Here is a 24,609-nt window from a genome sequence, read left to right on the forward strand (position 1 = left end):
GGCTTATAAAGACACTTGCAAGATCTTAAGCCAATCAGCCTTCATTCTTGCAGAAGGAGAAACTGCACCAGCCTCCTCTCAGGAGGAATAGCTTGCTTTTCTCAGCAAGTGCTACCTGTTAACTGCATCATCCTCTCAGGCACCCACCTTGCTCGTCTGATTGGGTTTTACCCCAGGCCCTCGAACCAACAGTGGAACTTTGATGTCAAACTCATACAGCTGTCTCTTGTCTATTGGCAAAGAAAACTGTCCTGAAAAAGACAAAAAATGCAAAGGGTAAAGACGGAGCCAAGACAGAAGTGTCAGTCATGCATCTGTTCATTTAATTAACAGTAAAAACGAAAACAACCTTGTTCTACTAATTGTGGTGTTTTAACGGAAAGCTTAAATTTGCCTGGGTTTCTTATCACTACAAGGCAGGAAACAATGAGCTCATCTTCTTTAAACAAATGCCTAGACTCCGTAGTCTAACACAGGCAAATTCAGCAAAAGGAATGGCCGGAAAGTTTTGAAGCAAAAATGCATAATTTATGCACGATACTCCACCTGCTCACAATTGAAGGAGGTTACTCTAAAAGCTGCTAAGTAAAGGAGCAAAATCATTCACCCAGCCTTTCCTGAATAAATTGCATTTCAAGGTAACCAAAGGACAAGGGGAATTCTCTAAGGAGGCGAAAGGAAGGAGTTACCAAGTCAAAGCTTGCAATTTCTGAGGTAACAGTTTTAAGCAATAATCATCAATGGAAACTTTAGCCACCAAAAGGTTCAGAGGACTGGCTCCGGTTGAAACCACAGGAGCCATCAATCAACATTAGCATCTCTGAAGTGGGGCAACCAGACACCACAGGCGTCAGCGTCATGCTGTGAAGACACAGGAAGTCCACCGCAGCATCAACAAGAAAGCATTCTTGCTGAAAACTTGAATTTCTATTAAGACTCTAGCTCTAACTACCAATCCATAGGGAATGGTCAATATAGATAAACAAGTTAAAGCAATCAGCTAAATCTAGAATCTGAGATATTTAGGAAAAGGTCAGTTCTTCCAATTAACCGGTGGCAAAGCACAGCCTTAGAATACACAAAACCTAAAAACAGCATGTGGACTTTGTCTAGATCCTGATACACAACAAACGAGTCGCGCACACAATCAAGGGCTGATGGGTGGAATCATAACATCTGGAGTTCCTTCAGAAACTTCCAGCTAAAAAAGAAACACAAAGGTGGGAGGAATTCAAATGACTGGGCCCATGCAGCTGAAAACTGGAGAATGGTTATTTTACTAGTCTCTACTTTGAGCGCCTAAAAATAGTCACAATAATACAATAAATGCCTAATTGATCTGCTTCTGTGCAAGCAAGCCTCAGATAAATTCAAGTTTATGAACTCTAAACGTGGAAGAATACACTGACTTTTTTTCACTAGAGAAGATCCAAGCAGAAAGGATGAAAGTCGAGGACATGGGGCTGACTCATACTGCAGTCGTGAAAAGACAAACAACAATTCATAAACCACACACCCATACACCCACACCCATCAAGAAAGCTAATTTCACAAAGCTTCGCCTCAAGACAACGCTCTCTTGGTCTTTCTGTGTAAAATGTCTTAGTCCTATTTTTTAAGATTGACTTGTCCTTTAAATCTAGTTCAATTTCTCACCCCGATAAAGCCTACCTCCAACCCGTCAAGTTCAGACTCCTAGAAAGCCATGCAAAGTCAGCCTGTGAAATAGCCAATTATGAAACCTGGTCTCTCCACAGGGGAATGAATTGGCCCTCAAACCAGAGAGGCCCCGAGGGCAAGACCCTCCAGCTGGCCTGTCTACTGCTGCAAAAGGACAGGAGCTCCCCGGCAGCACTACTGATTGGGAGAGAAAGGAAAGGCACCTCACAAAGGTCACGGGACCACCTAGCCCTGCCCCTTGCCTGTGTGATAGGGACCACCTAGCCCTGCCCCTTGCCTGTGTGATAGGGACCACCTAGCTCTGCCCCTTGCCTGTGTGATAGGGACCACCTAGCCCTGCCCCTTGCCTGTGTGATAGGGACCACCTAGCCCTGCCCCTTGCCTGTGTGATAGGGACCACCTAGCCCTGCCCCTTGCCTGTGTGATAGGGACCACCTAGCTCTGCCCCTTGCCTGTGTGATAGGGACCACCTAGCCCTGCCCCTTACCTGTGTGATAGCCGTTGTCTGAGGTATAAAAGATGTAGGTGTTGTTGAGCTCCCCATTGAACTCCAATCGCTTGATTAGCTTCTCCACGAGGTCATCCACTGAGAGGAGAGTCTGCCACCTGGATGTGAACAGGGGGTGGCAATGGGACCGCAGAGACAATGGCTGAAGTACTGCTCTCTTGCCGAAACAGCAAACGCGATGTCCCAAAGCTCCCCAAACAAAACCAAACCCCCAAAACACTCCCAACCTTCCTCCCAAAAAACCCGCTCAAAGCCACTCTCCCCAAAAGCTCGAATCCCAAACTCAGAACAAAACAGAGATGAGGAAATTTCAAACGTATTAGTTCATCCCAAATTTAACCGATTCCAAAGAAATAGAGACTTTTTTTTTTTAAAACAACCAGTTTTATTATTTATCATTAACTGGTGATAAGAGTAAAGATTACTGGAAGGGGAAGTTGTCAACTTAGCACTGATTAAGAGAGATTAATTCAGACAGACCTGTGCTACAACAGTGTTTAATAGTCTAAACGAGGAGTCAGCCAACTACAGTCACGGGCCATAGCCTGACCACTTTTTGTGTTTTTAAATTGTGTTACACACAGGTCAGTAGTGTTAAGTATATTCATATGGTGAAACAGATCTCCAGAACTTTTTATCTTGAAAATCTGAAACTCTACACCCACGAAACAACAACTTGCTGTCTATTTTACAAAAAGTTTTGTTGGAACACAGCCACGCTCATTCATTCACATACTGCCCAGGGCTGCTTCTGCACTCCAACAGCAGAGCTGAGCGGCTGCAACAGAGACTATGTGGCGTGCAAGCCTATCATACTTACTATCTGACCCTTCACAGAAAAAGTTTTCCAACCCCTGATCTAAAACTGAATTCACCTTAAGTGTCGTGCTTTAAGAAACTGACTTTGGAATTTCTTGAAAACTGAAACCGACAAAGGCAAATATTATGCTCTAGTCTAAGCCCTTGGGTCTTATGCAAATATTGGGGCTGATATCTCACAAAGTGACCTTTTCTGTAGACATAGGGAAAAAAAATTTTTTTTAACCAAATGGCTCCAGTTTGCAACATTTTAATAAGTCATAAAAATGAACTGTTTAATTAGTTCTAGGGTCCAAAGGCCACCTCGTAGATGAATGTAAAGACCTCCCATCAACTTGCTACCCTCTGAGAGATAACCACATGGTGCAGCCCGTGCTCATGGGCTGCTTCAGAGGGTCCTCAAAGACCACCTTGACTGAGAAAGGAGCAGCTCTTACCTTTTCCTAAACGCATTATCTAAAAACTGTATTGAAGAATTAGTCATCGGGGTCTTGGCTTGCCTAATGAGCCAGTGCTTGTTCTAAAATTTAAAAGGAAAAAAAAAAAGTTAACAGCAAGTCACCATAATGAAATAAACTGGGTATCAAAGATCATTTTATACTTCAGTGAAAAGGAACTCCCTGGAGCCTCCTGCTTAACTTCATCCTTTTCCTCTGCCACCCACACCCACTTCCCTCCCCCACGTTGGTAAAAAAAACTTTGTGCAAATCATCACTCATTCTTTAGCTTCTTCCCATCAACCTCCCTAACAGCAAAAAGCCTGGGCTCCTTTGCTAGTAGCTTTAATAAGAGATTTAGTGAAAGTTACTCGAAGCTACTGACTAAAAAGACATTAAATTTATAGCCTGGAGTCTATGCTTTGGGTCTACCACGCAAACCACAAAAGGGTAAACACTAACTTTACCTTCCTCTAAGTTTTGCCTAATAAGTCATCATTCTGTCACCCTCTATTTTCCTACCTAAGGTATCGATTATCCTTGGACCTTGGGGAAAATCTCATCACAGCAATTTCCTAAAACTTCAAGTCCAAATCTGGAGAGTTCTTCTCATTTAAATTAAGAAGTCACAGTTGAAACCAAAACATTGCCGAACACCAGTGTCTCCTATTCCTATACCCTAAGCCACCCTCTCCCAAAATCATGATCCTCCAAGTGTTCTTTAGTTAACATGCCTGATAAATGCTGTAGAGCATTTCTTGCTGCAAATTCACATTGGAACATTAACTGAGAAATTCTGTAGCAGAGTCTTATTTAACCTGATGTTTCTAAACTCACTTGGTCATGGGAACTTCTATGAACTTCTTTTGGAACACAGTTAGAAAATGGCCCTCTGGTTTAAAGTTCAGTTCACTCAGCTTTAATGTCATATGTAACAGGCACAGGCCGATAATGTTAATCCACACAGCAGTTGCATGAGGGATCAGGATCCCCCACTCTTAAGAGAACAATGGAAGTTAAGCATCTTGCTCGTGGTCAGGTCACTTAACTAGGAAGTGGTAACACTGAGTCGAATTCCAAGACTCACTCTTTCTACCACCTCACAAGCAACTAAGATCTCTGGGTAACAGGCATGAGGCAGAAGAGGCCCAGCGAACGGCCTCTCCCCTGTGCCAGGGGAAAGGTAAGTTAAGTGGCATGTGAGGTGAACAGCAAGTAGGTTGTGGCCCTTCATTATCCTCCCTGCTCTGGCTCATTTCTCCGCTCAACTTCGCTTCCCGGTCACACTGTACTGCATCACCCCTCTTCATCCTACGCCTGGTGCCTGGTGAGTGCCACCCAGAAGAGACTGCTGCAGGCCCAGCTCAGCCACAAGGGATGTGTCTCCGCCACTGCCAGGCAGGGGGAGAGCCAGCACAGAGGTTATCAGAAAACCCTGCATTCAGAGAGGATGACATGTCTTTACCATTCCCTATGGACTCTCCAGCTGCTCACTGGATGTGTGGCAGGAATCTTATCTGTACCCCTGGAGCAAGTTTATACTACCTAGTGTACTAGAAACAAGTGTAATTACTGTTAAAATCTTTAGAACGAAGACTAACTACATGGCTCAAAGGCTCCCTGCTGAGTGTATTTTACAGTTAACCACATCAAGCATGGCTTAATTCAAGGGTCAGGGGAAACTACCGTTCCATGGATGTTGAAGTTCTTGTTTCTTGGCGCAAAGACGTTCTGGAAGGTGTTCTGGTACTGAGGTGCGGCCGTCCAAGGAGAATGAGGCGCTGGAGTGGAGATCATCATGAAGAATGGCTCAGAGTTGGACTTGTACTCCAGGAAGTCCAAGGAGACATTGGCCTGACACATACAAAGACTTGTCATCTCTTACCCTACCCGACAGCTGAGGTTTTGATAGACACGTGTTCTCTGGGGAACAGAGGGTATGGGGCCCTGTCAGCTTTCAGCCAGTCTTGGCACACAATTTACATCACAGTCACTTGCAAGCATGTTGCTAGAACAAATCATGTGGCTTTCAGGGAAATACTTACAACAAGAAATTGAAAAGCACACCATCCTAGGAAAGCAACTAAGAATTGTTGATTTTACAGGACCTGAAAATTGTTTTGCCTTCCATAAGGGAAAGAAATGTAATTTGGCCATTTTAGTATTAACTTACATTAATGCACCTTAGCGTATATACATTTGATGTCTTAAAAGAATATAAAAAGAGAACCTAATTCACAACAACGGGAAAAGTGAATTAAGTTACCTTAATCTTACAAAAATATGTAGAGAGTAGACAGACCCTAAGTTGTGCCAGCTGAAGTAGCTCAGCAAAGTGAATCGTATTCAGCCCAGATACATCACACCAGGGTTTTAATTTATATGGACTGACATTTCTCATTTGCTTCTCTAGAGATACTTCATGAAAATGAAAGCATCCCACATCCATGCCGTTTTTAATTGTTCTAGTTGATTTATATCTTCACTTATTCACCGCCCACCTGTTAAGACTCCAGCCCTGTCGGAAACCTTGTGCTTTCTCCACCATGCCACGCACACTGCTGCTTCAACATCCTCACACTTTTGGTTCCCTTTGCCTGTGGTGCTCTTTCCCCTGATCTGTAGAGCTCATTCTTACCTCCTTCAGGATTTTGCTTTAATGTTATCTAAGTAACTCCCATTTCCTGCCTTATTTTTCTAACTGATCACCACCTAACAAAACAAATGAATGTGTGCATATATACACACATGTGTAAATAAAATCTACCACTGAAAAGTCACGTTCCACAGAGTCAGGGACTTTGTTTAGACTTACTGCTGAACACCTGCTCTACTGGGTGCTGAAGTACTTGGTGAATGGATGTTCTGTGGAGGGCTGGCATCAGAAACATCTTAGACAGGAAAAGAACAGTTCCAAATTCACCCAATTTCAGTATTTTTTATATATAAACATACAATGCCTGAAGGACTCCCCATTCCTATCCCCCACCCTCATGATGAATCTTGTAGCTTGTGAGTAAAACTGGGGTCAAGAGTAGGAACCCCTACAAAGTAAAACCTGCTCAAAGTAATCTCTATAGGCTTAGAGATTAGCCTTTGGAAAACGGATTTGCTGCTGGAATTTCACGAACATTAGATCTGAGTCTGGCTTATATACAAAGAAAAACACCCTCAGGAGTTTTTAATCAGCTGGAAATATTCCTTGGCGGTTAGACCAAGTTATTATTCATTCATGTTACCCAACATGAACAAATACGACTAAAGGTTTTCTCTGCGGAGTCTTTAATCAAATGTGAGCTAAACCTGCAAGGACAGAGCTCCAGTAACTCACCAAAACATCCGTCAGGTAGTCCACGCTGTAGTTTTCTCCATGCTTCCGCGCCTTCCCATTGATAGAGAGGGTGTAATTATAATATTTAGAATTCTTTTCCTATGAAAGAGAGAAAAGTAAAATCTGTTATGAGGTCAGCACACCAAATTAAAGTTGGAAACCATGCTGGGCTAAACTAAACTCTGTTTAAATAGTGGTAAGAAATTTAAAAAACTGCTCTAGTCAATACTGAATTGGATTTTTTGACTATGGTTTTTATTAACTACTAGCACAGTTTCAACAATATGTCCTAGTTTAAAAAGCGAGAAATGGATCAGGTACAACAGCAAAATACATTGCTAAACCCTGTGCAATGCAGGAAAAATATCCCACAATTCACAAGCCAACAGACTTTCTTTTAAAGAGATAAAAAGGCCAATCATAAAAGCAAACCAAGTTATGTCATTAGCAGGGCTACATTAGAAGGTAAACATTTTGCATCTGCAGAATTGTGTTTAATTGTCACTGACTTCAATCATCACTCACCAAGGCATACCAGTAACTCCAGCCCAGAGGGACGTGCGCGAGCCCACCTGCATCTGGGGCTCCATACTGAAAAGCAAGACATGCAGCGCGTTAGAGGAGTCCTTGCACGTGACCAGACCAGAAGGAAACAGGAAACGTTTAGAATCTCTGTAGATCAGTACTTGAAACATGGTAGGCGCTCAATTTCTCCAAACACACACATCAGTCAAAAAGTAAAGAACACTACAATCCTAGGACCTTCTGAAGCAGGAGTTGGCAAGTTACAGCTGGCAGGCCAAATCTTGCCTGCCAACAGTTTTGTATGGTCAGCAAGCTAAGAATTTTCTTCCAACCATTAAAAATATAAACACCAATCAAAAAAGGAGTATTTCTGTGACAAGTTACATGCCATTGAGATTTCAACGATGATGACATTTTACTGGAACACAGCCATGCTCCTTGGTTCATGTAAGTCTATGGCTGCTCTCATGTGACAACGGCAGAACCGAACAGTCACAACACAGGCACACCACCTGCAAAGCCTAATGTGTTTACCTCTGGCCCTGTACAGAGGAAGTCCGCACCGCTTAGGCCGCAGGGCTCATCTGCTGAGCCACTGACGGTTTAGACTGAATAGCCAGCCAAACCTGTGGCTAACAGCCCAAATGAATCAGAGTATGAGCTGTATCAGCCTATCGCTTCAGCTGTCCCGCTGATGAAATCTGCTTTTGGACTCAAATTTATCTGATGAGATGAGTAAGTGAAAAGAGTACAGAATCATCCCATTTTATCTCAACAAGGTTTAACCAATGCCCATTTAAGGCAGTATCCCTGAGAATGAAATGTCTGTATTCTGAAGAATTTCTAACTTTGTAAACATGTTCGATGATCTTTAACATGCAAAGTAGTAAAAGTTCTCTTTATGACCCATATTCTTAACCCAATAACCTGGTATCCATACCTACTGCTTATGATTCTTTCCAAACTGACTTATTTTCCAACAAACCCACAAGGTTGCAAATCCCCCCAGTAGCTGCAGGGAGAGGGAGAATGAACAGATAATACAGATCAGAGATTAAGATCTCTAGCAACCATGGATAAATTATCTAAGAAAATGGGCATCTTCTCTTTGTCCTGAGTCCCCAGTCTTACTGCAAGAGATAACCCAAACCCTCTCAAACACACTATTTCCTTTAAACTTGAACTCTGAATAAACGCTAAGGCCAATGTGGTGGATTTGAGGCCCTGAAATGTGGCCTTGGCCATTCACAATGAGCTTTTCCTCCATCCAGGCCCACAAAGCCAGCTCACTAACTACTCAGTGGTCTGCTTTAAAGGCTTAATGGCTTGAATGTCCTAAGGCTCTGGGTGTTTTCCCTTTGTCACTGATTTCTCCACAATCTCTTCCCAGTTCTCAAGTTAGAAAATGGGAGTTAAGTATTAAGTTTTATAATTCAGGAAACAGACTAAGAGGAAAAAATTCTTCACTCTGGTCCTGATCAAGGGGAAATGGAAACAAAGATACCATGACAGCCACAAGACAAGCAGAATTCTTGAGGAAAAAAGGGGAAGATGCAACAGACAACAGTAGTCCTAAGACAGTTTTTAAATAAATGCTCCTGAGACTCTTTAAAAAAAGAATAACACAGTATCCAAATCATGTAAATAATTCATGTATGTAAGTTCTTGTTTAACAGGGAGATTAGGAGAAAACAAAATACCAAAAACCTTGTAATGTGACTTGAATGGATACTAATTAAAAAACAATTAACATGAATTATATTAATTCACAGTTAATAAGCTATTATTAAAGAGAAAAAAAGGGAATAATTAGACCATCTAACATACCTCATTTAGGTATTTCCCTGCAAAAAAGGTCTGATAACCACACATTGATCTGAGAATTGCTGGGAAAGTATTTGGTTCTTGGATCTTCTGCCAAGACTTGCTACTGCAGTTTCCCTCCAAAGTGTTGTTAACAACGTGATGATTATGTGGGTACTTCCCTGTCAGGATACTGGCTCGGCTTGGGCAGCAAAGAGCACTTGGCACATACTACAAAGGGAACAGAAGCAAGAAAGACAAAGTTACACAAGACAGATTTCTCACCATTTCTCAAGAGAACAAAGAAAGGTGCTAAATACTCTAACTTCAAATTTCTAGTTTCCCATGAAACAGAGATCTTCTTTACCTGTGACACACATCATCAGAGTGGCTTTAAGACCCAAAGCGGAGACCATCAAGCAGATAAAACAAACCAAGAGAACAGATTTCTTTTTCAGCTGGTTTATTTCTACAGGATAACATAATAGTTGTTCTACTCTCATTTGCTAAAGAATATTTACATGCAAGCAAAACAGCAGAGCAGGACTTGCAGCTAATGTTGCTGAGAAGTAGAGGTTCACTCAGGCTGATCTGTAGCTTTATACATTACCCGCATCATTTTATAAATTGGACACATTCTATTTTTATTCTAATTATATTTCTACTAGCTCCTGTCATTAATAGAATTACCCTATTTTACTCAATAACATTTGTCTAGGTCTTAATGCACATCACCGATCCACTTTACAGAAGGGTAACAGTAGCTTATACTTGCACCAGCAGGGAAGGAATGCTCATTGAAGCACACCCCTGCCAAAATTACATAGTATCCCTTTGAGATACTTAGCGTTTCTTTGGCCTTTCAAATTAGATTTGGCATTTTTAAGTACTGGCAAGGATGAACATTTTCCGCATGCATACTGACCAACTGCATTCATGTGAATGGTTTGTTCATGTGCTTTGCACATTTCCCCTCTTGTTACCTAAAATCTGAGTTAAGGAAGGATTCAATCATGTCACAAATACTTCCATTTTTTACTTCTGCTTTTTAATTTTGTCAGATGTTTGACTTGTTAATTTTCACACTGGCAACTCTTAATTGTTTCTCTTTTTTATTTTCTGACCTATGTTTTGGCCAATGCCATGCTGTTCAATGGATCTTCATATTACATTTTAGTATATTTAGTATTTTGGTAAAGCCATCTCTTCCTTTAAAAATTTACCTTGATTATTTTAACCTACTTATGATTCCAGATAACTTTGGAATCACTGAATTCAGCCTAAAAAATCTTGTTGGGATTCTGATCAGAATAATCATTTTATAATCTTGTGTCTTATCACAAAAAATGAAGTGGATATCTACATATGAAGTATTTTATCCCTCACAAAATTCTGTAACTGTATTTACAGGTCTTAACCATTACTGGCCACCAGTGGCTCTTCCTGGAGTCGATATTTTCCTGCTGTGTAAGTGGAATCTTTTCTCTCCCCTGCCCCCACCATATTTCTCTAACTGGTTACATGGAAGAAAGGTATTTCTACTTTTTCATTTCTATCTTACTCAACTGTATTAATTTAAAAATCTTTCCAACAATTCTCTTGTGTTTTCTAGGTAGAAAATCCAGACAAGTGGAAATAATAATTTTGTCTCTTTCCAATAGTTTTACCTCTTAATTCCACAAGATTTATGCCAATGACTGGACAGTTCAGGAGAACATTGAGAGGTACTAGGCCCTTGTCTCTTCCCTAAAAGCAGTGCTCTGAGACTTTCATCTTAATTTTAAGTTGTGCTATTTGTTTAAAATATTCATCATAGTAAGGATGTAGTCTTCTAACAGTTTAATAAATTACAAGGAAAGGATGCTAAAATTTCAGAGGACTTTAAGTCTCTGCTGAGATGAGCATCTAATTTTCCTCCTTTTAATTACTGATGATATGCTGGTGGACAATATAACAACCACCGTTATGTAGTGGTACTTGCTTTAAGTCGGACACCGGTATAGGTGCTTGCTTTACATGTAACAATTCATTTAACCTCTGAGGTAGCTTTTAGTACCCCTATTTACTAAATGGGGAAACCAAAGGCCAAACAGGTTAATAACTCACGCAAGGTCACAGAGCTAGAAAAGAGGCAGAGAGGACATTCAGAGCAAGGTGATCTGGTTCCAGAGTCTGTGCTCGTCACCACAACACTCTGCTGCTGTTCAAGGAACTTCCTGACATTAAGCTAGGTAAGATACCACTTAGTTGGTCATGAGCATAGGTTTTGAATTTGATTTGTATTTTATTTTGGAGCTTTCCATTTATATTTTTATATAGACACACATAGACATATGCACACACAGTTGTTGTTGGGTTTTGTTTTGTTGCTATTTTCTTTGTTAGGTTCGGCTACCAGGGTTTACTGGGCTTTGTAAAGTGGCCTGCTAGCTTTTACCATGGAACAATTTATACAGTATGAATGTTACCTGATTGTTACAAGAGATTTTCAAACCTCCAACAGTGGAGTTTTAAATAAAATTCTCTAGTTCTGTTCTCTAGTTCTGAGTTGTAGATCAGACTGGCTCGGAAAATACCTGCAATTTAATCTTCAATTGGTAAGAAGTAATATTTCAATTAAAAGAATTTACATTACATTAAATAGAGTCCTTCCATCAGATCAGGCACTTACCTAGGAAAAAAACCCCACATACATTACACTAGACTACCCCAAAGAGAGTGTTTCATCTTAGAACATAACACAAATGAAACCCCAAAAAATTAAATTAGCTTCAAAACTTACAGCACTGGAGAAAGTCATCCCCATCTCTCCGATGAGAGCCTTGGTTTTCTTTAGTGGTGTCTGTAAAATAAATAATTATCTGTTAAACAATGTCTTTTAATAAACTAAAACACACAGAACAAAATTTGTGGGTTTTTGGGTATCTATTCTTAACCTTTTATTCCCAAATGATCAGCTCCACCTGACACTAAGAAACAGCCAAGAGAGTTCTGTGGGATTCTGGAGATGAACCGAACACGCTTGGTTACGGTCAATTATGTCCTGTGCAGAGTTCAGGGAGTTATAACTCCTGCAGGAAAGGAAAGTTCACAGCTGACGGAATTATTCTAGCAATGTTGATTTCAAAACAATAAAATTTTGGTGCCCTTTTCTCATCTGTCACCAGCCCCTTACAAGTAGATGAAGAATATCTATCTCCATTAACTCATTCATAGAAGCAGGATGTAGAAAATGATGTGAAAGGAGCCTTCCGCCCTTTAAAACACAAATAAGACAACACTTAGGTTCTGAAAGCCAGACAATGCCCTGAGGCTCAGAGAATGACTCAAATATCAGACTCGTAGTGGTGAAGCCCAGACACACACTCTTACTACAAGCTCAGGGCCCTCTGCCCTAGACCAATCACCTCTTCAGCTAAAGACGTGAACCAGGCGGCAAACAGACATACACAGAGCCTTGTCAGGCCAAGGACTAGTCAGAAATTTCTTTGTTTATATCCTTGCTTTTTATCTTTTGTTCAAAACTTAAGAGTCTGACAGGTATAGACAATAACTAATTTCAAATCCTAGAGTGAGGATTAAAAGTAGGAAGACTGTAATTTATATACAAATAATAACATTTTAAAAAATCACCAGTAATATTTATTCAGATTCCAGACAGCAAGAAAGGACAATCTGAAGGAGCTTGTTTCAATTCTGAGTCAGTTCATGACGATTCTGAAGCACCTTTGAAATCTGAGACCATTCTAAGCATGACTACGTTAATAAGAGGGTCATTTTCAACATTGCTATCTTATTCCCATTGTTTTATACAGATGGTAGGAAACCTAAGGAACCCATTAGCTTGAAAGGATAAGGATTCTAACTTATCTGAGAAGAACTTTTAATGCTGAAAAAGTATTTGACAAAATTCAAAATCCATTTATGATAAAAACTCATAAAGTGGGTATAGAGGGAATGTACCTTAACATAATAAAGGCCATATAAAATAAATCCACAGCTAATATCCTACTCAACAGTGAAAAAAATTAAAGTTTTTCCTCTAGGATCAGGAACAAGACAAGGATGCCCACTCTTGCTGCTTTTATTCAACATAGTATTGGAAGTCCTAGCCATAACAATTGAGCAAGGAAAAGAAAAGGAATCCAAATTGCAAAGCAAGAAGTAAAGCTGTTACTGTCTGTGGATGGCATGATACTATACATAGAAAATCCTCAAGACATCACCAAAAACTACCAGAGCTCATCAATGAATTTGGTAAAGTTGCAGGATACAAAATTAATATACAGAAATCTGTTGCGTTTCTATACACCATACAATGAACTATCAGAAGGAGAAATTAAGGAAACAATCCCATCTACAATCGCATCAAAAAGAATAAAGTATCTAGGAATAAAAGTACCTAAGGAGGTAAAAGAATTTTACTCAGAAAACTGTAACACACTGATGAATGAAACTGAAGATGACACAAACAGACGGAAAGATATACCAGGTTCATGGACTGGAAAAATTAATATTGTTAAAATGATCATGCTTTTCAAGGCAATCTACAGATTCAATGCAATCACTATCAAAATACCAATGGCATTTTTCACAGAAGTGAAAGAAATAATTTTAAAATTTGTATGGAAACCTAGAAAATCATGAATAGCTAAAACCTTAAGAAAGAATGGAGCTGCTGGTATCATGCTCCCTGACTTCAGACTATACTACAAAGCTACAGTAATCAAAACAGTATGATTGTGCTGTACACCAGAAATGGACACATTGTAACTGACTATACTTCAATTAAAAAAAAAAAAAACCAGTATGGTACTGCCACAAAAAAAGACACACAGGTCAATGTAACAGAATAGAGAGCCCACATATAAACCAATACACTTACGGTAATTAATCTATGACAATGGAGCCAAGAACATGTGCTGGAGAAAAGACAGTCTCTTCAATAGGTGGCGCTGGGAAAAGTGGCACTGGTTCCAACGACATTTAAAAGAATGAAATTAGAACATTCTCTAACACCATATATAAAAATAAACTCAAATGGATTAGAGCCCTAAATGTAAAACTGGAAACGATAAAACTCCTAGAGGGAAACATAGGCAGAACTCTTTTTGCCATAAACCATAGCAGTATATTTTTGAATCTGTCTTCTAAAGCAAGAAACAAAAAACAAATGGGACCTAATTAAACTTAAAAAGCCTTTGCACAGCAAAGGAAACTACCAGCAAAACAAAAAGACAATGTACTGAACGGCAGAAAATATTTGCAAATGATGACTGATAAGAGGTTAATATCCAAAATATATACAGTTTATACAACTCAGTATCAAAAAACAAATAACCTGATTGAGAAACAGGCAGAAAACCAAAATAGACATTTCTCCAAAAAAGACATACAGATGGCCAACAGGCAAATGAAAAGATGTTCACCATCATTAATCAGTGAAACACAAATGAAAATCACAATGAGATATTACCTCACACCTCTCAGAATTCTATCATCAAAAAGACCACAAATCCCAGAGGAAAACATAGGCAGAACACTTGTTGACATAAATCACAGCATTATTTTTTTTTCAAACCAGGTCCTAGAGTAATGGAAATAAAAGCAAAAATAAACAAATTGAACTTAATTAAACTTATAAGCTTTTGCACATCTAAGGGATACCATAAACAAAATGAAAAGACAACCTACAGACTGGAAAAAAATACTTGCCAATGATGCAACTGAAGGGACTAATTTCCAAAATATACAAACAGCTCATACAACTCAATATCAAAAAAAAAAAAAGCAACCCATCCAAAAAATGAGAAGACCTAAATAGATATTTCTCCAAAGAAGACATACAGATGGCCAACAGGCACATGAGAGGATGCCCAATATAGCTATTTATCAGAGAATCAAAACTACAATGAAGTATCACCTCACACCAGTTAGAAAGGTCATCATCAAAAAATCTATAAATAAATGCTGGAGAGGGTGTAGAGAAAAAGGAACCTCCCCACACTGTTGGTGGGAATGAAAATTGGTGCAACTACTATGGAAGACAGTACAGAGGTTCCTTAAAATAACCAGAAACAGTTACCATATGATCCAGCAACCCTACTCCTGGGCATATAGCTGGAGGAAACTAATTTGAAAAGACATATGCACCTCAATATTCACAGCAGCAAGACTTACAATAGCCAACACATGGAAACAACCTAAATTTCCAAAAACAGATGAATGGATAAAGAAGATGCAGTATATATACAAAATGGACTATTACTCGGCCATAAAAAAGAACAAAATGCCATTTGCAGCAACATGGATGGACCTAGAGATGATCATATTAAGTGAAATAAGTCAAGGACAAATATCATATGATGTTACTTGTATGTGGAATCAAAAAAAAAGACAAATTTTATTTACAAACCAGAAATAGACTCACAGACAAAAACATTCTGGGGGGGGAGGGATAGATTAGGAGTTTGGGATTAACAGATACATTATTACTATATATAAAATAGATAAACAACAAGGACCTACTATATAGCACAAGGAACTATATTCAATTTCCTGTGAGCTGTAATGGAAAAGAATCTGAAAAATATGTATGTGTAACTAAATCACTTTGCTGTACACATGAAACTAAAAACACTGTAGAGAGGCTGACTTTTTTTATGTTGTTGTTTTGTTTTGGGATAATTAGGTTTGTTTATTTATTTATTTAATGGAGGTACTGGGGATTGAACCCAAGAGCTCATGCATGCTAAGCATGCACTCTACCACTGAGCTATTACCCTTCCCTGAAATTAAGATTGTAAACTGACTTCACCTCAGTAAAAAATAAGAAATTTAAAAAAAGACAAAAAAAGACCATAAATAACAAATTTTAGCAAGGATATGAAGAAAAGGAACCCTTGTACACTGTCAGTGGGAATAAACTGGTGCAGTCACTGTGGAAATCAAAAAACTAAAAATAGAACTATCATATGATCCAGCAATTCTACTCCTAGGCATATACCTGAACAAAACAAAAACACTAATTTGAAAAGATACATGCATCCCAATGTATGGTTAGTGAAATAAGTCAGAGAAAGATAAATACTGTATGTTATCACTTATGTGTGGAATCTAAAAAATAAAACTAGTGACTATAACAAAGTAAGAAACAGAATGACAAATATAGAGGACAAACTAGTGGTTACCAGTGGGGAGAGGGAAGAGGGGAGAAGGAGAGAGGCAGGGGATTAAGAGGTACAAACTACTATGTGTAAAATAAGCCAGCTATGAGGATAAATTGAACAGCACAGGCAATATAGCCAATATTTTATATTAACTATAAATAGAGTATAATCTATAAAAATTCTGAATTACTATGTTGTACACCTAAAACATATAATACTGTAAATCAACTATACCTCAATTAAAAAAATAGTAATCAAAACAGAAACAGTATTGGCATAAAAACAGACATACAGATCGATGAAACTGAAGAGTCCAGAAATAAACCCACACACTAACGGTCAATTACTTAATGACAAAGGAATCAAGAATATACAATGAAGAAAACACAGTCTCTTAAATAAATATTGCTTGCAAAACTGGACAACCACATGTGAAAGAATGAAACTGGACCACTATCACACACCATACACAAAAACTAACTCAACATGGAGTAAAGGCATCCTTGAATGTAAGTCCTGAAACCATGGAGAAGAAAACATAGGTGGTAAGCTCCTTGCTAAAACTTGGCAATGAATTTTTAGATCTGACACCGAAAGCAAAGGCAACAAAAACAAACAAGTGGGACTACATCAAACTAAAAAGCTTCTGACCCCCACACCTACAGTCAATTAACCTTCGACAAAGGAGGCAAAAAAACAATTGAGAAAAGATAGTCTCTTCAGCAAGTGCTATTGGGAGAGCGGGACAGCCTCACATAAATCAATGAAGTTAGAACACACCCTCATACTATACACAAAAATGAACTCAAATGGCTTAATGACTTAAATATAAGACATGACACCATAAAAACTCCAAGAAAAGAACACAGGCAAAACATCTTCTGACATAAAATGCAGCAATATTTTCTTAGATCAGTCTCTCAAGGCAAAAGAAATAAAATTGAAATTAAACAAATGGGACCTAATCAAACTACAAGATTTTACATCGCAAAGGAAGCCATAAATAAAATGAAAAGACAACCTGCAGACTGGGGGAAAATATTTGCAAATGATGTGACTGACAAGGGATTAATTTCCAAAATATACAAACAGTTCATACAACTCATTATCAAAAAGCAAACAAAATCAATCAAAAAATGAGCAGAAGACCTAAACAGACATTTCTCCAAAGAAGACATACAGATGGCCAACAAGCACATGAAAAGATGCTCAAAATCATTAATTATAAGAGAAATGCAAATCAAAACTACAATGAGGTATATCACCTCAGACCAGTCAGAATGGCCACCATTAAAAAGTCTACAAATAATAAACACTGGAGCGGCTGTGGAGAAAAGGCAACCAACCTTGCTATGTTGTTGGTAAGAATGTGTATTGGTGCATTCACCAGGGAAAAACAGTCTGGAGATTCCTTAAAAAACTAAAAATAGACTTACCATATGATCCAGCAATCTCACTCCCCAGCATATATGCAGAAAAGATGAAAACTCTAATTTGAAAAGATATATGCACCCCAATGTTCACAGCAGCAACATTTACAACAGGCAATATATGGAAGCAAACTAAGTGTCCATCAACAGATAATTGGATAAATATATCACAACTTCTTTATATACATATACAATATATAAATACATCTTTTTATATATATATACACACACAACATATATATATTACTCAGCCATAAAAAAGAATGAAATATTACTATTTGCAGCAACATAAATGGACCCAGAGATTATCATACTAAGTGAAATAAGTCACACAAAGAAAGACATATTAAATTACTCATATGTGGAATCTAAAAAAATAACAGAAGTGAACTTATTTACAAAACAGGAACAGACTCAGACACAGAAAACCAACTTACAATTGCCAAAGGGGAAAGGGGGGTAAGTTTAAGTTAGGAGTATGGGATTAAGAGATACACAAAACTATACATAAAACAGACAAACAAGGATTTACTGTATAGCACAGGCACCTATATTCAATATCTCGTAATAATCTACAATGGAAAAAATCTGAAAAAGATTCTATATATGCATCTGAATCACCTTGCTGTACACCTGAAACTACCACAATATTGTGTATCAACTATAGTTCAATTAAAAATAATAAAAAACTTCTGCACAGCAAAGGAAATTATTAATGAAAAGGCAACTTAGTGAACGGAAGAAAATATCTGCAAGTCATATATCTGATAAGGTGTTGATAAGCAAAATATGTAAAGAACTCATACAATTCTATAGCAAAAAACACTGCCAACTGAAAAATGGAAAGAGGATTTCAAGAGACATTTTTCCAAAAAAGATACACGGATAGCCAATAGGTACGTGAGAAGATGTTCAACATCACTAGCTGTCAGGAAAACGCAAATCAAAACCATAATGAGTTTATCATCTCACTCCTGTTAGAGTGGCCATTATCAAACAGACAAGAGATAACAAGCGTTGATAAGGCTGTAGAGAATAGGGAAACTTGTGCAATTGTTTGTGGGAATGTAAACTGGTTCAGCCTGCATAAAAAATCATACGGAAGCTCCTCAAAAAATTAAAAATAGATCTACCATGTGATCCAGCAGTTCCATTTCTGGATATCTATCTTAGAAGAAAATAAGCACACTAACCAAAAAGATAATGTCCCCCTATGTTCACTGCAGCGTTATTTACAATAGCCAAGATATGGAAACAACCTAAATGTCCATCAATGGCTGAATGGAAAAGATGCTGTGGGATATAAACAATGGAATATTACTCAGCCATAAAAGAGAATGAAATATTGCCATTTCAACAATATGGGTGGACTCTGAGGACACTATGCTAAGTGAATTAAGTGAGAGAAAGACAAATACTGTATGACCTTATGTGTGGAATCTAAAACCCCCAAAACCCAAGTTTACATACAGAGATCAGATCGGTTGTCAGAGACAAGGAGTGGGGTGGGGGTGGCTCATGTGAGCGAAATGGGTGTAGGGGGTCCAAAGCACAAACTTACAGTTATAAAATAAATAAGTCATGGGGATGCAATGTACAGGATGACAACTATAGCTAATAAAACTGCATATTTGAAAGCTGCTAAGAGAGTAGATGTTAAAAGTTCTCATGTAAGAAAAAAAAATTCTGTAACCATGTATTGTTATGTTTATATTTACTGTGGTGACCATTGTTTGGCAATATATATATATATATATATATATATATATATAAATGCTGAATCCTTATGCCGTACACCTGACACTTACATAATGCTGTATGTCAATTACACCTCAATTAAAAAAATTTAAAGAAAAAAAAAGATCTTTGATGATTTCAGAGTGGATTCATAATAGGTGCCCAGGGGAAACCAGTGATTTATAAGGTCTTTGCTGAGCTTTAGAAGTGATGTCACCAGCCGTGATCTACCACGAACATCACTGGGTGCTATCCTCAAGTAAAAAGTTGGGCTGAATGAAACATTGGTTGGATGAAGAATCTGAGTTACAGTAAGTACACAGAGAGGGGAAAAAAGGACCATGTGAGCTGATTATAGGGAACTCAATGGTCAAACTGGTAAATATGTGAAGCTACTGAAGAACATGTGATTTACAGTAAAACAAAACTGTGTGATTACAATGCATTTATTAAACACTTAATGTGTGCCAGGCACTGATCTAGGCAATGGAGGACAAAAGATAGATGGTCCCCACTCTCATGATCCTTGTACTCTTGGGGACTTAAACAACTAACAGGTAAATAATCATTGCTACAAACCAGGACCATGTGCCTGCAGCTGGTGCAAGGAAAGGGGGAAAACTACTTTAGATGGGTGGTCAGGAAAGGCCTCTTTCAGGATGTAACTTCAGTACTGAGTCACATGATGAGGCAGCTACACAAAGGTCCAGGAGAAGATGCTTTCAAACTGAGTGAACAGCAAGTACAAATGCTGCCAGAGAAGGAAAGTAGCACACGTGAGGGCAGGATGAAGGCCCGCTTGTTAGAAGCAGCACAGTGAGTAGAGTGGTGGGTGGGGTAATAAGGCAAGGTCAGAGAGGCAGGCAGGAGCCAGATGATTATGCAGGGCTGTTCAGGAATTTAGATTTCAGCGTAAGTAAGAAATGTGTATTAATAACCATCACCTTTACACTGCTAACAGTAGTATAGGTGATAACCATAAACTGTGCTTAATCAAGTAAGTCCCAAACAAGAAACCACACTGTACTGAAGATGTGTACGTGTGTTCATGCTCATCGGAATGATAAGGTAGATCCTTCAGATCTAAGCAAAGATAGTGGCTGGTCAAGTTAAAGCCAAACTACATTATTTAAGCAGCAGCCAATATTACATTTGCATGTGGGTAAATGTGTTACTTTACTTATCCGAAGCCAAAAAACCCCTAAGGAGTCACTTTCCTGGGCCCCATATATAGCTGCTCTGAAATAAAGTTTTGACAACTCTGATAATTCTATGGCTAACTTGTCTTTTAACTATGGAAGATTGCTTTGCTTTAAGTGAAGAAAAAACATGATGCATTTACTCTTCGCCTACATCTTTGTCCCTTATTTCCTTTAAGTTTTGACCAAATGTCACTTTTTCAGGAGCCAATGATTTTAAAAAGAGCAACCAGCTTTCGTGCAGAACAGTGCGTCACACTGCAACAACATCCAAGTAAAATCAAGAAATAGATGAACAGTTCTCTGGGCAAAAAACTAAAAACGGAGTCCCGTAGATGAAATGTGCACCAAATAAAGTGAAAAGTTAAAGATGACGCTACCACATAAAAGACTACTTGAGAGACGACTGAAAAATTCCACATCCAACCACGATCATACAAAAGCCATAATCCTTTGACCAGAGTTAGTCTGGGGGATTGACACTTGTCGATTTTGCCAACTAGGGCAGCAATTTGTGATCTTTTTTGGGTCAGAGACCTCCTCTCCACAAAAATGAAGGTAATATTACACAAGGTGTTACTGTAGATTAAGCAGTTCAATGACCCCACTGGGGTTGCTGAGTATCACCTGAAGAATCTCTGACCTATGGTGTAAGTGACTATGCTGATGTGAACATGTGGAATGACATCTGGTAAGTCAGCATTTTCACAGTATTCTAGAATAGGAGAAAAAGCATGGGGTGCCGAGATTGTTAAGACTCCGGGGTTTGCCCCTTATTACAGCTATATGAACCCTGGCCAAGTTACTTAACCTTCTCTAAGTTTTATTCCCCACCCCCTTTTAAGATACGGACAATGCCTACAGCAGAGGACTCTCTGTAATGACTGAAAGACACGTATAAAACACTTCACACTCTGACTAGCTCAAGTAGGTTCTCAAACGCTGTTATTATCTTAGTGCTTCCCCTTCAAGTCCTGTCTGACAACTAGTGGTAGAATATTCTGTAAAAGGCTTCTCTCCTAAGAAAAGCCAGAATTCTCCAGAGAACTGGGAGTATTAAATTTGACTTTTCCCCCCTCCACTTAATTTTGGCTCTTCTCTCAGCGCAAACATCTATAAAAAAGAATTCGCTACTAGTTTAAAGCAGCAAGGAGGATTAACATGTTCAGGGAAAGACCTCAAATATACACAGACCACATCCGTGGTCTATGAGAACTGAAGAAACTGAATTCTGAAAACCTTATATTTAAGTGATGGATTTTGTTTCCAGCAGGGATGCGAAAACTTGACTTTTTAATTAAATCACTAAACTACTATTAATTTTTAACAGAAGTAGTTTGCTTTTTCTGGACAAAACACTTCAAAAACACGCGCACAAATTTGTTTCAAAAGGAGTTTTGTGAAGTGTAACCGCTGGAATGGCAGAAAAAACAAAGTAAAATCCAGGAGGGCAATTAAGTCAAGACTCTTCAATGTCAACACGGCTGGGATGAAACTAAAAGGCAATGAGGTACATGTGGCAGGAAAAAGTGTGGAGTCAAAATGCAAGCATGTTATAACATCAACTAGAAAAGACTCTCACTCTTAACACAGCCCTGAGTAAGAAACACGTATTAATGCACAACCCAGAAATATCTACATATGGATAAGCTTGCCTCTACCACGTTTATCACACAGACATTTTCTATTCTACTCTATTCCACAGGGAAATGAAAATGCTGTAGCTACTCACTAAACCCACTTCACAACTCACTTATGGATTGACATTAGCAGTTTGAAGGACACTGAGCTAAGGTGTTCCCACAGAGGCAGAGTTAGAAACCTCTTGCCTGAAGTGTTTTCACAGTAGCAGCATTTAGCTGAAAACAAAAAGAAAACTGAAAGGAAGAAAACAATAATGCACTTGTTTTTAAAAAGATAAGAGGAAGGCCATACCCAGGATCAGAGCACTAGTCAGGATTTTGCGTGCACCGCCACAACCACTTAGGTCCCTGGGGCAAGCCACTTTCCGGGCCTCCGTGACTCGGGGCTTGGGTGGATGTTCTTAAAGGTCACAAATTCCAGAACTCAAAGACACAGAAGCAAAATTCACTCTGGGAAAGAATGAATTCTCAAAAACAACACCCAATTGGTATAAAATGGAACACCGACAGTATCGAATGCATCAGCCAGGTGTTCAATTAGGCTAATTGAATTTTCTTGATTCTTGTGAGGGAAAGCATACCCTGAATAGTTCGACAATCTACCCACTAGATTAGTTCACTTCAGCACTTATTTTTACAAATATCAGGCACAAACACGGTCCACAGGGACAAATGCAGAGGTGGCCTAGGTCCCTCACAGAGGGGGCTGGGTTTGTCCTTTACTCGAAAAGAAAAACAATCAAGGCGTGCATGCTCTTAGCCAGCACCTGCTCCTCATTGGTTCATCCCATCCTTAAGTGGCGTCCACATGTTTGTTTTGAGCTAGGAACGCGAACTCCTCAGCAGTAAGGTCCAGACTAGAAGCTCTGTGCGGTGCGTGCATGTGTGTGGATTCAGAAGACACTTGGCAGAGAGAGGAAATAGTCTTGCAGCTCCATAAGCCTGCGTAAAGGGCTTGGAGAGGCAAAAGCAAACCCACCTAGGGTCAAGGCAGCTAGTTCAGGGAGTCGGGATGGGGAACAAGACCAAGAAACCACGAACTCAGCCGGGGAGGTGGAGGGGCGGGGCAGAAATAGAAAGAAGAGTTACCATGCCGCCGAGCACTTCGTCCTGGTCGTCGGCGAGGAGCAGGACCACATTGGGCCTCCGAGAACCCGCCGCCGCCCGCGAGACCCCCAGGCAGCCGGCCAGCAGCAGCAGCAGCAGCAGCAGCGCTGGGCTGCAGGAGGGCAAGTGGCGGGGGCTGCCCTGCCGGGGCCCACCTGGGGCCGGAGGCAAGAGCCGCATGGCGGACAGGGCTCCGGGGGCACCCCGGGCGGACTGGAGAGACGCGCAGGTGGCTGGAGGGCTAGAGGCCGACTAGCCACGGGCAGAAACGGCAGTACAGCGAAGGCCGGCGGCTGGGGTCGGGCGTTTTCTCCCCGGGCGCGATCACGTGAGCCAGGGGCAGGGGGCGGAGCACGCCGTGCGGCCACGTGAGGAGCGGCGGGGCGGGGCTGCGGGCGGAAAGGCCGCGGAGGCGGGAGCAGCCGGGAGGGAAGCCGGGAAGTGGGTGGGAACGGGCGAAAAGTGCGCCGGGAGCGGGATCTGCGCTTGCTTCCGGCTCCGGCCTGGGCTGGGTGCTGGTGGGACCCGTTTCGGAGCCCATTGTGCAGGGATGAAAATGGAGGGAAGATGAGATGAAAGGAGGAGGGAATCAGCCACCTGGAAACAATTAAGAGAAAGGAGGAACATGCCTATCAGGTAGTAAGACTGGCTGGTGGGCTACGTCTGGGCTCTACCGTATTTAATCCCCGAGTCAACAAGCACTTATTGAAGGCCCATATAGTTAATCGTTTTAAATTTTCCCTGCAACTCAGCTGTTAAATTTGGAGCTGGATTCCAAGCCTGCTCTCTTAATTGTAAGTCTGGTTATGCTATTTCTCAGTTGATCCCGTGGTTTCAAACAAACAATTTGGGGATATTCTGACAGCCTAATTAATATTCCTTGGTGAATTTTTGAAAATTTAATATTCCTTGGTGAATTTTTGAAAGACTTCTTGAAAGATGTTGGAGAATGTGCATATTGAACAAAAACAAGACGCCTGCAACATGGTCACCAACCACATTATTAAGTAATCTTTAGGGAAAAAATTCTATGAAACTAGGGCTCCAAATGTTTCTGTGGTAGCTCTAGAACAGCTCTGCTCTGCTCCTCTGCCCGAGTCTATGAAAACTGAAGTATCTCTGGCATTGGAGTGTATTATGGTTAGTGAAATAAGTCTGACAGAGAAAGACAAATACAGTATGATATCACTTGTAGGTGGAATCTAAAACAAATAAACTAAT

The 24,609-nt window shown here is 39.8% G+C and overlaps 1 protein-coding gene across 1 annotated transcript in view; it reads right to left on the reverse strand.

Moving 5' to 3' along the window:
* The window catches only part of GNS (glucosamine (N-acetyl)-6-sulfatase), a 43,376-nt gene extending 19,650 nt beyond the window's left edge, over positions 1–23,726 (reverse strand). The window contains exons 1-9 of the mRNA XM_006205818.4: positions 23,371–23,726; positions 11,886–11,945; positions 9,128–9,334; positions 7,301–7,366; positions 6,776–6,874; positions 5,131–5,298; positions 3,445–3,527; positions 2,168–2,286; positions 148–251 (exon numbers count right to left, since the gene is read on the reverse strand). Coding sequence (XP_006205880.2) covers positions 148–251; positions 2,168–2,286; positions 3,445–3,527; positions 5,131–5,298; positions 6,776–6,874; positions 7,301–7,366; positions 9,128–9,334; positions 11,886–11,945; positions 23,371–23,568 — 1,104 coding nt within the window. The 5' untranslated portion in view covers positions 23,569–23,726. The remainder of the gene's footprint in view (positions 1–147; positions 252–2,167; positions 2,287–3,444; positions 3,528–5,130; positions 5,299–6,775; positions 6,875–7,300; positions 7,367–9,127; positions 9,335–11,885; positions 11,946–23,370) is intronic.
* Between the last annotated feature and the right edge of the window lie 883 nt (positions 23,727–24,609).

Source organism: Vicugna pacos, chromosome 12 (assembly GCF_048564905.1).
Source record: "Vicugna pacos chromosome 12, VicPac4, whole genome shotgun sequence".
Taxonomy (NCBI): Eukaryota; Metazoa; Chordata; class Mammalia; order Artiodactyla; family Camelidae; genus Vicugna; species Vicugna pacos.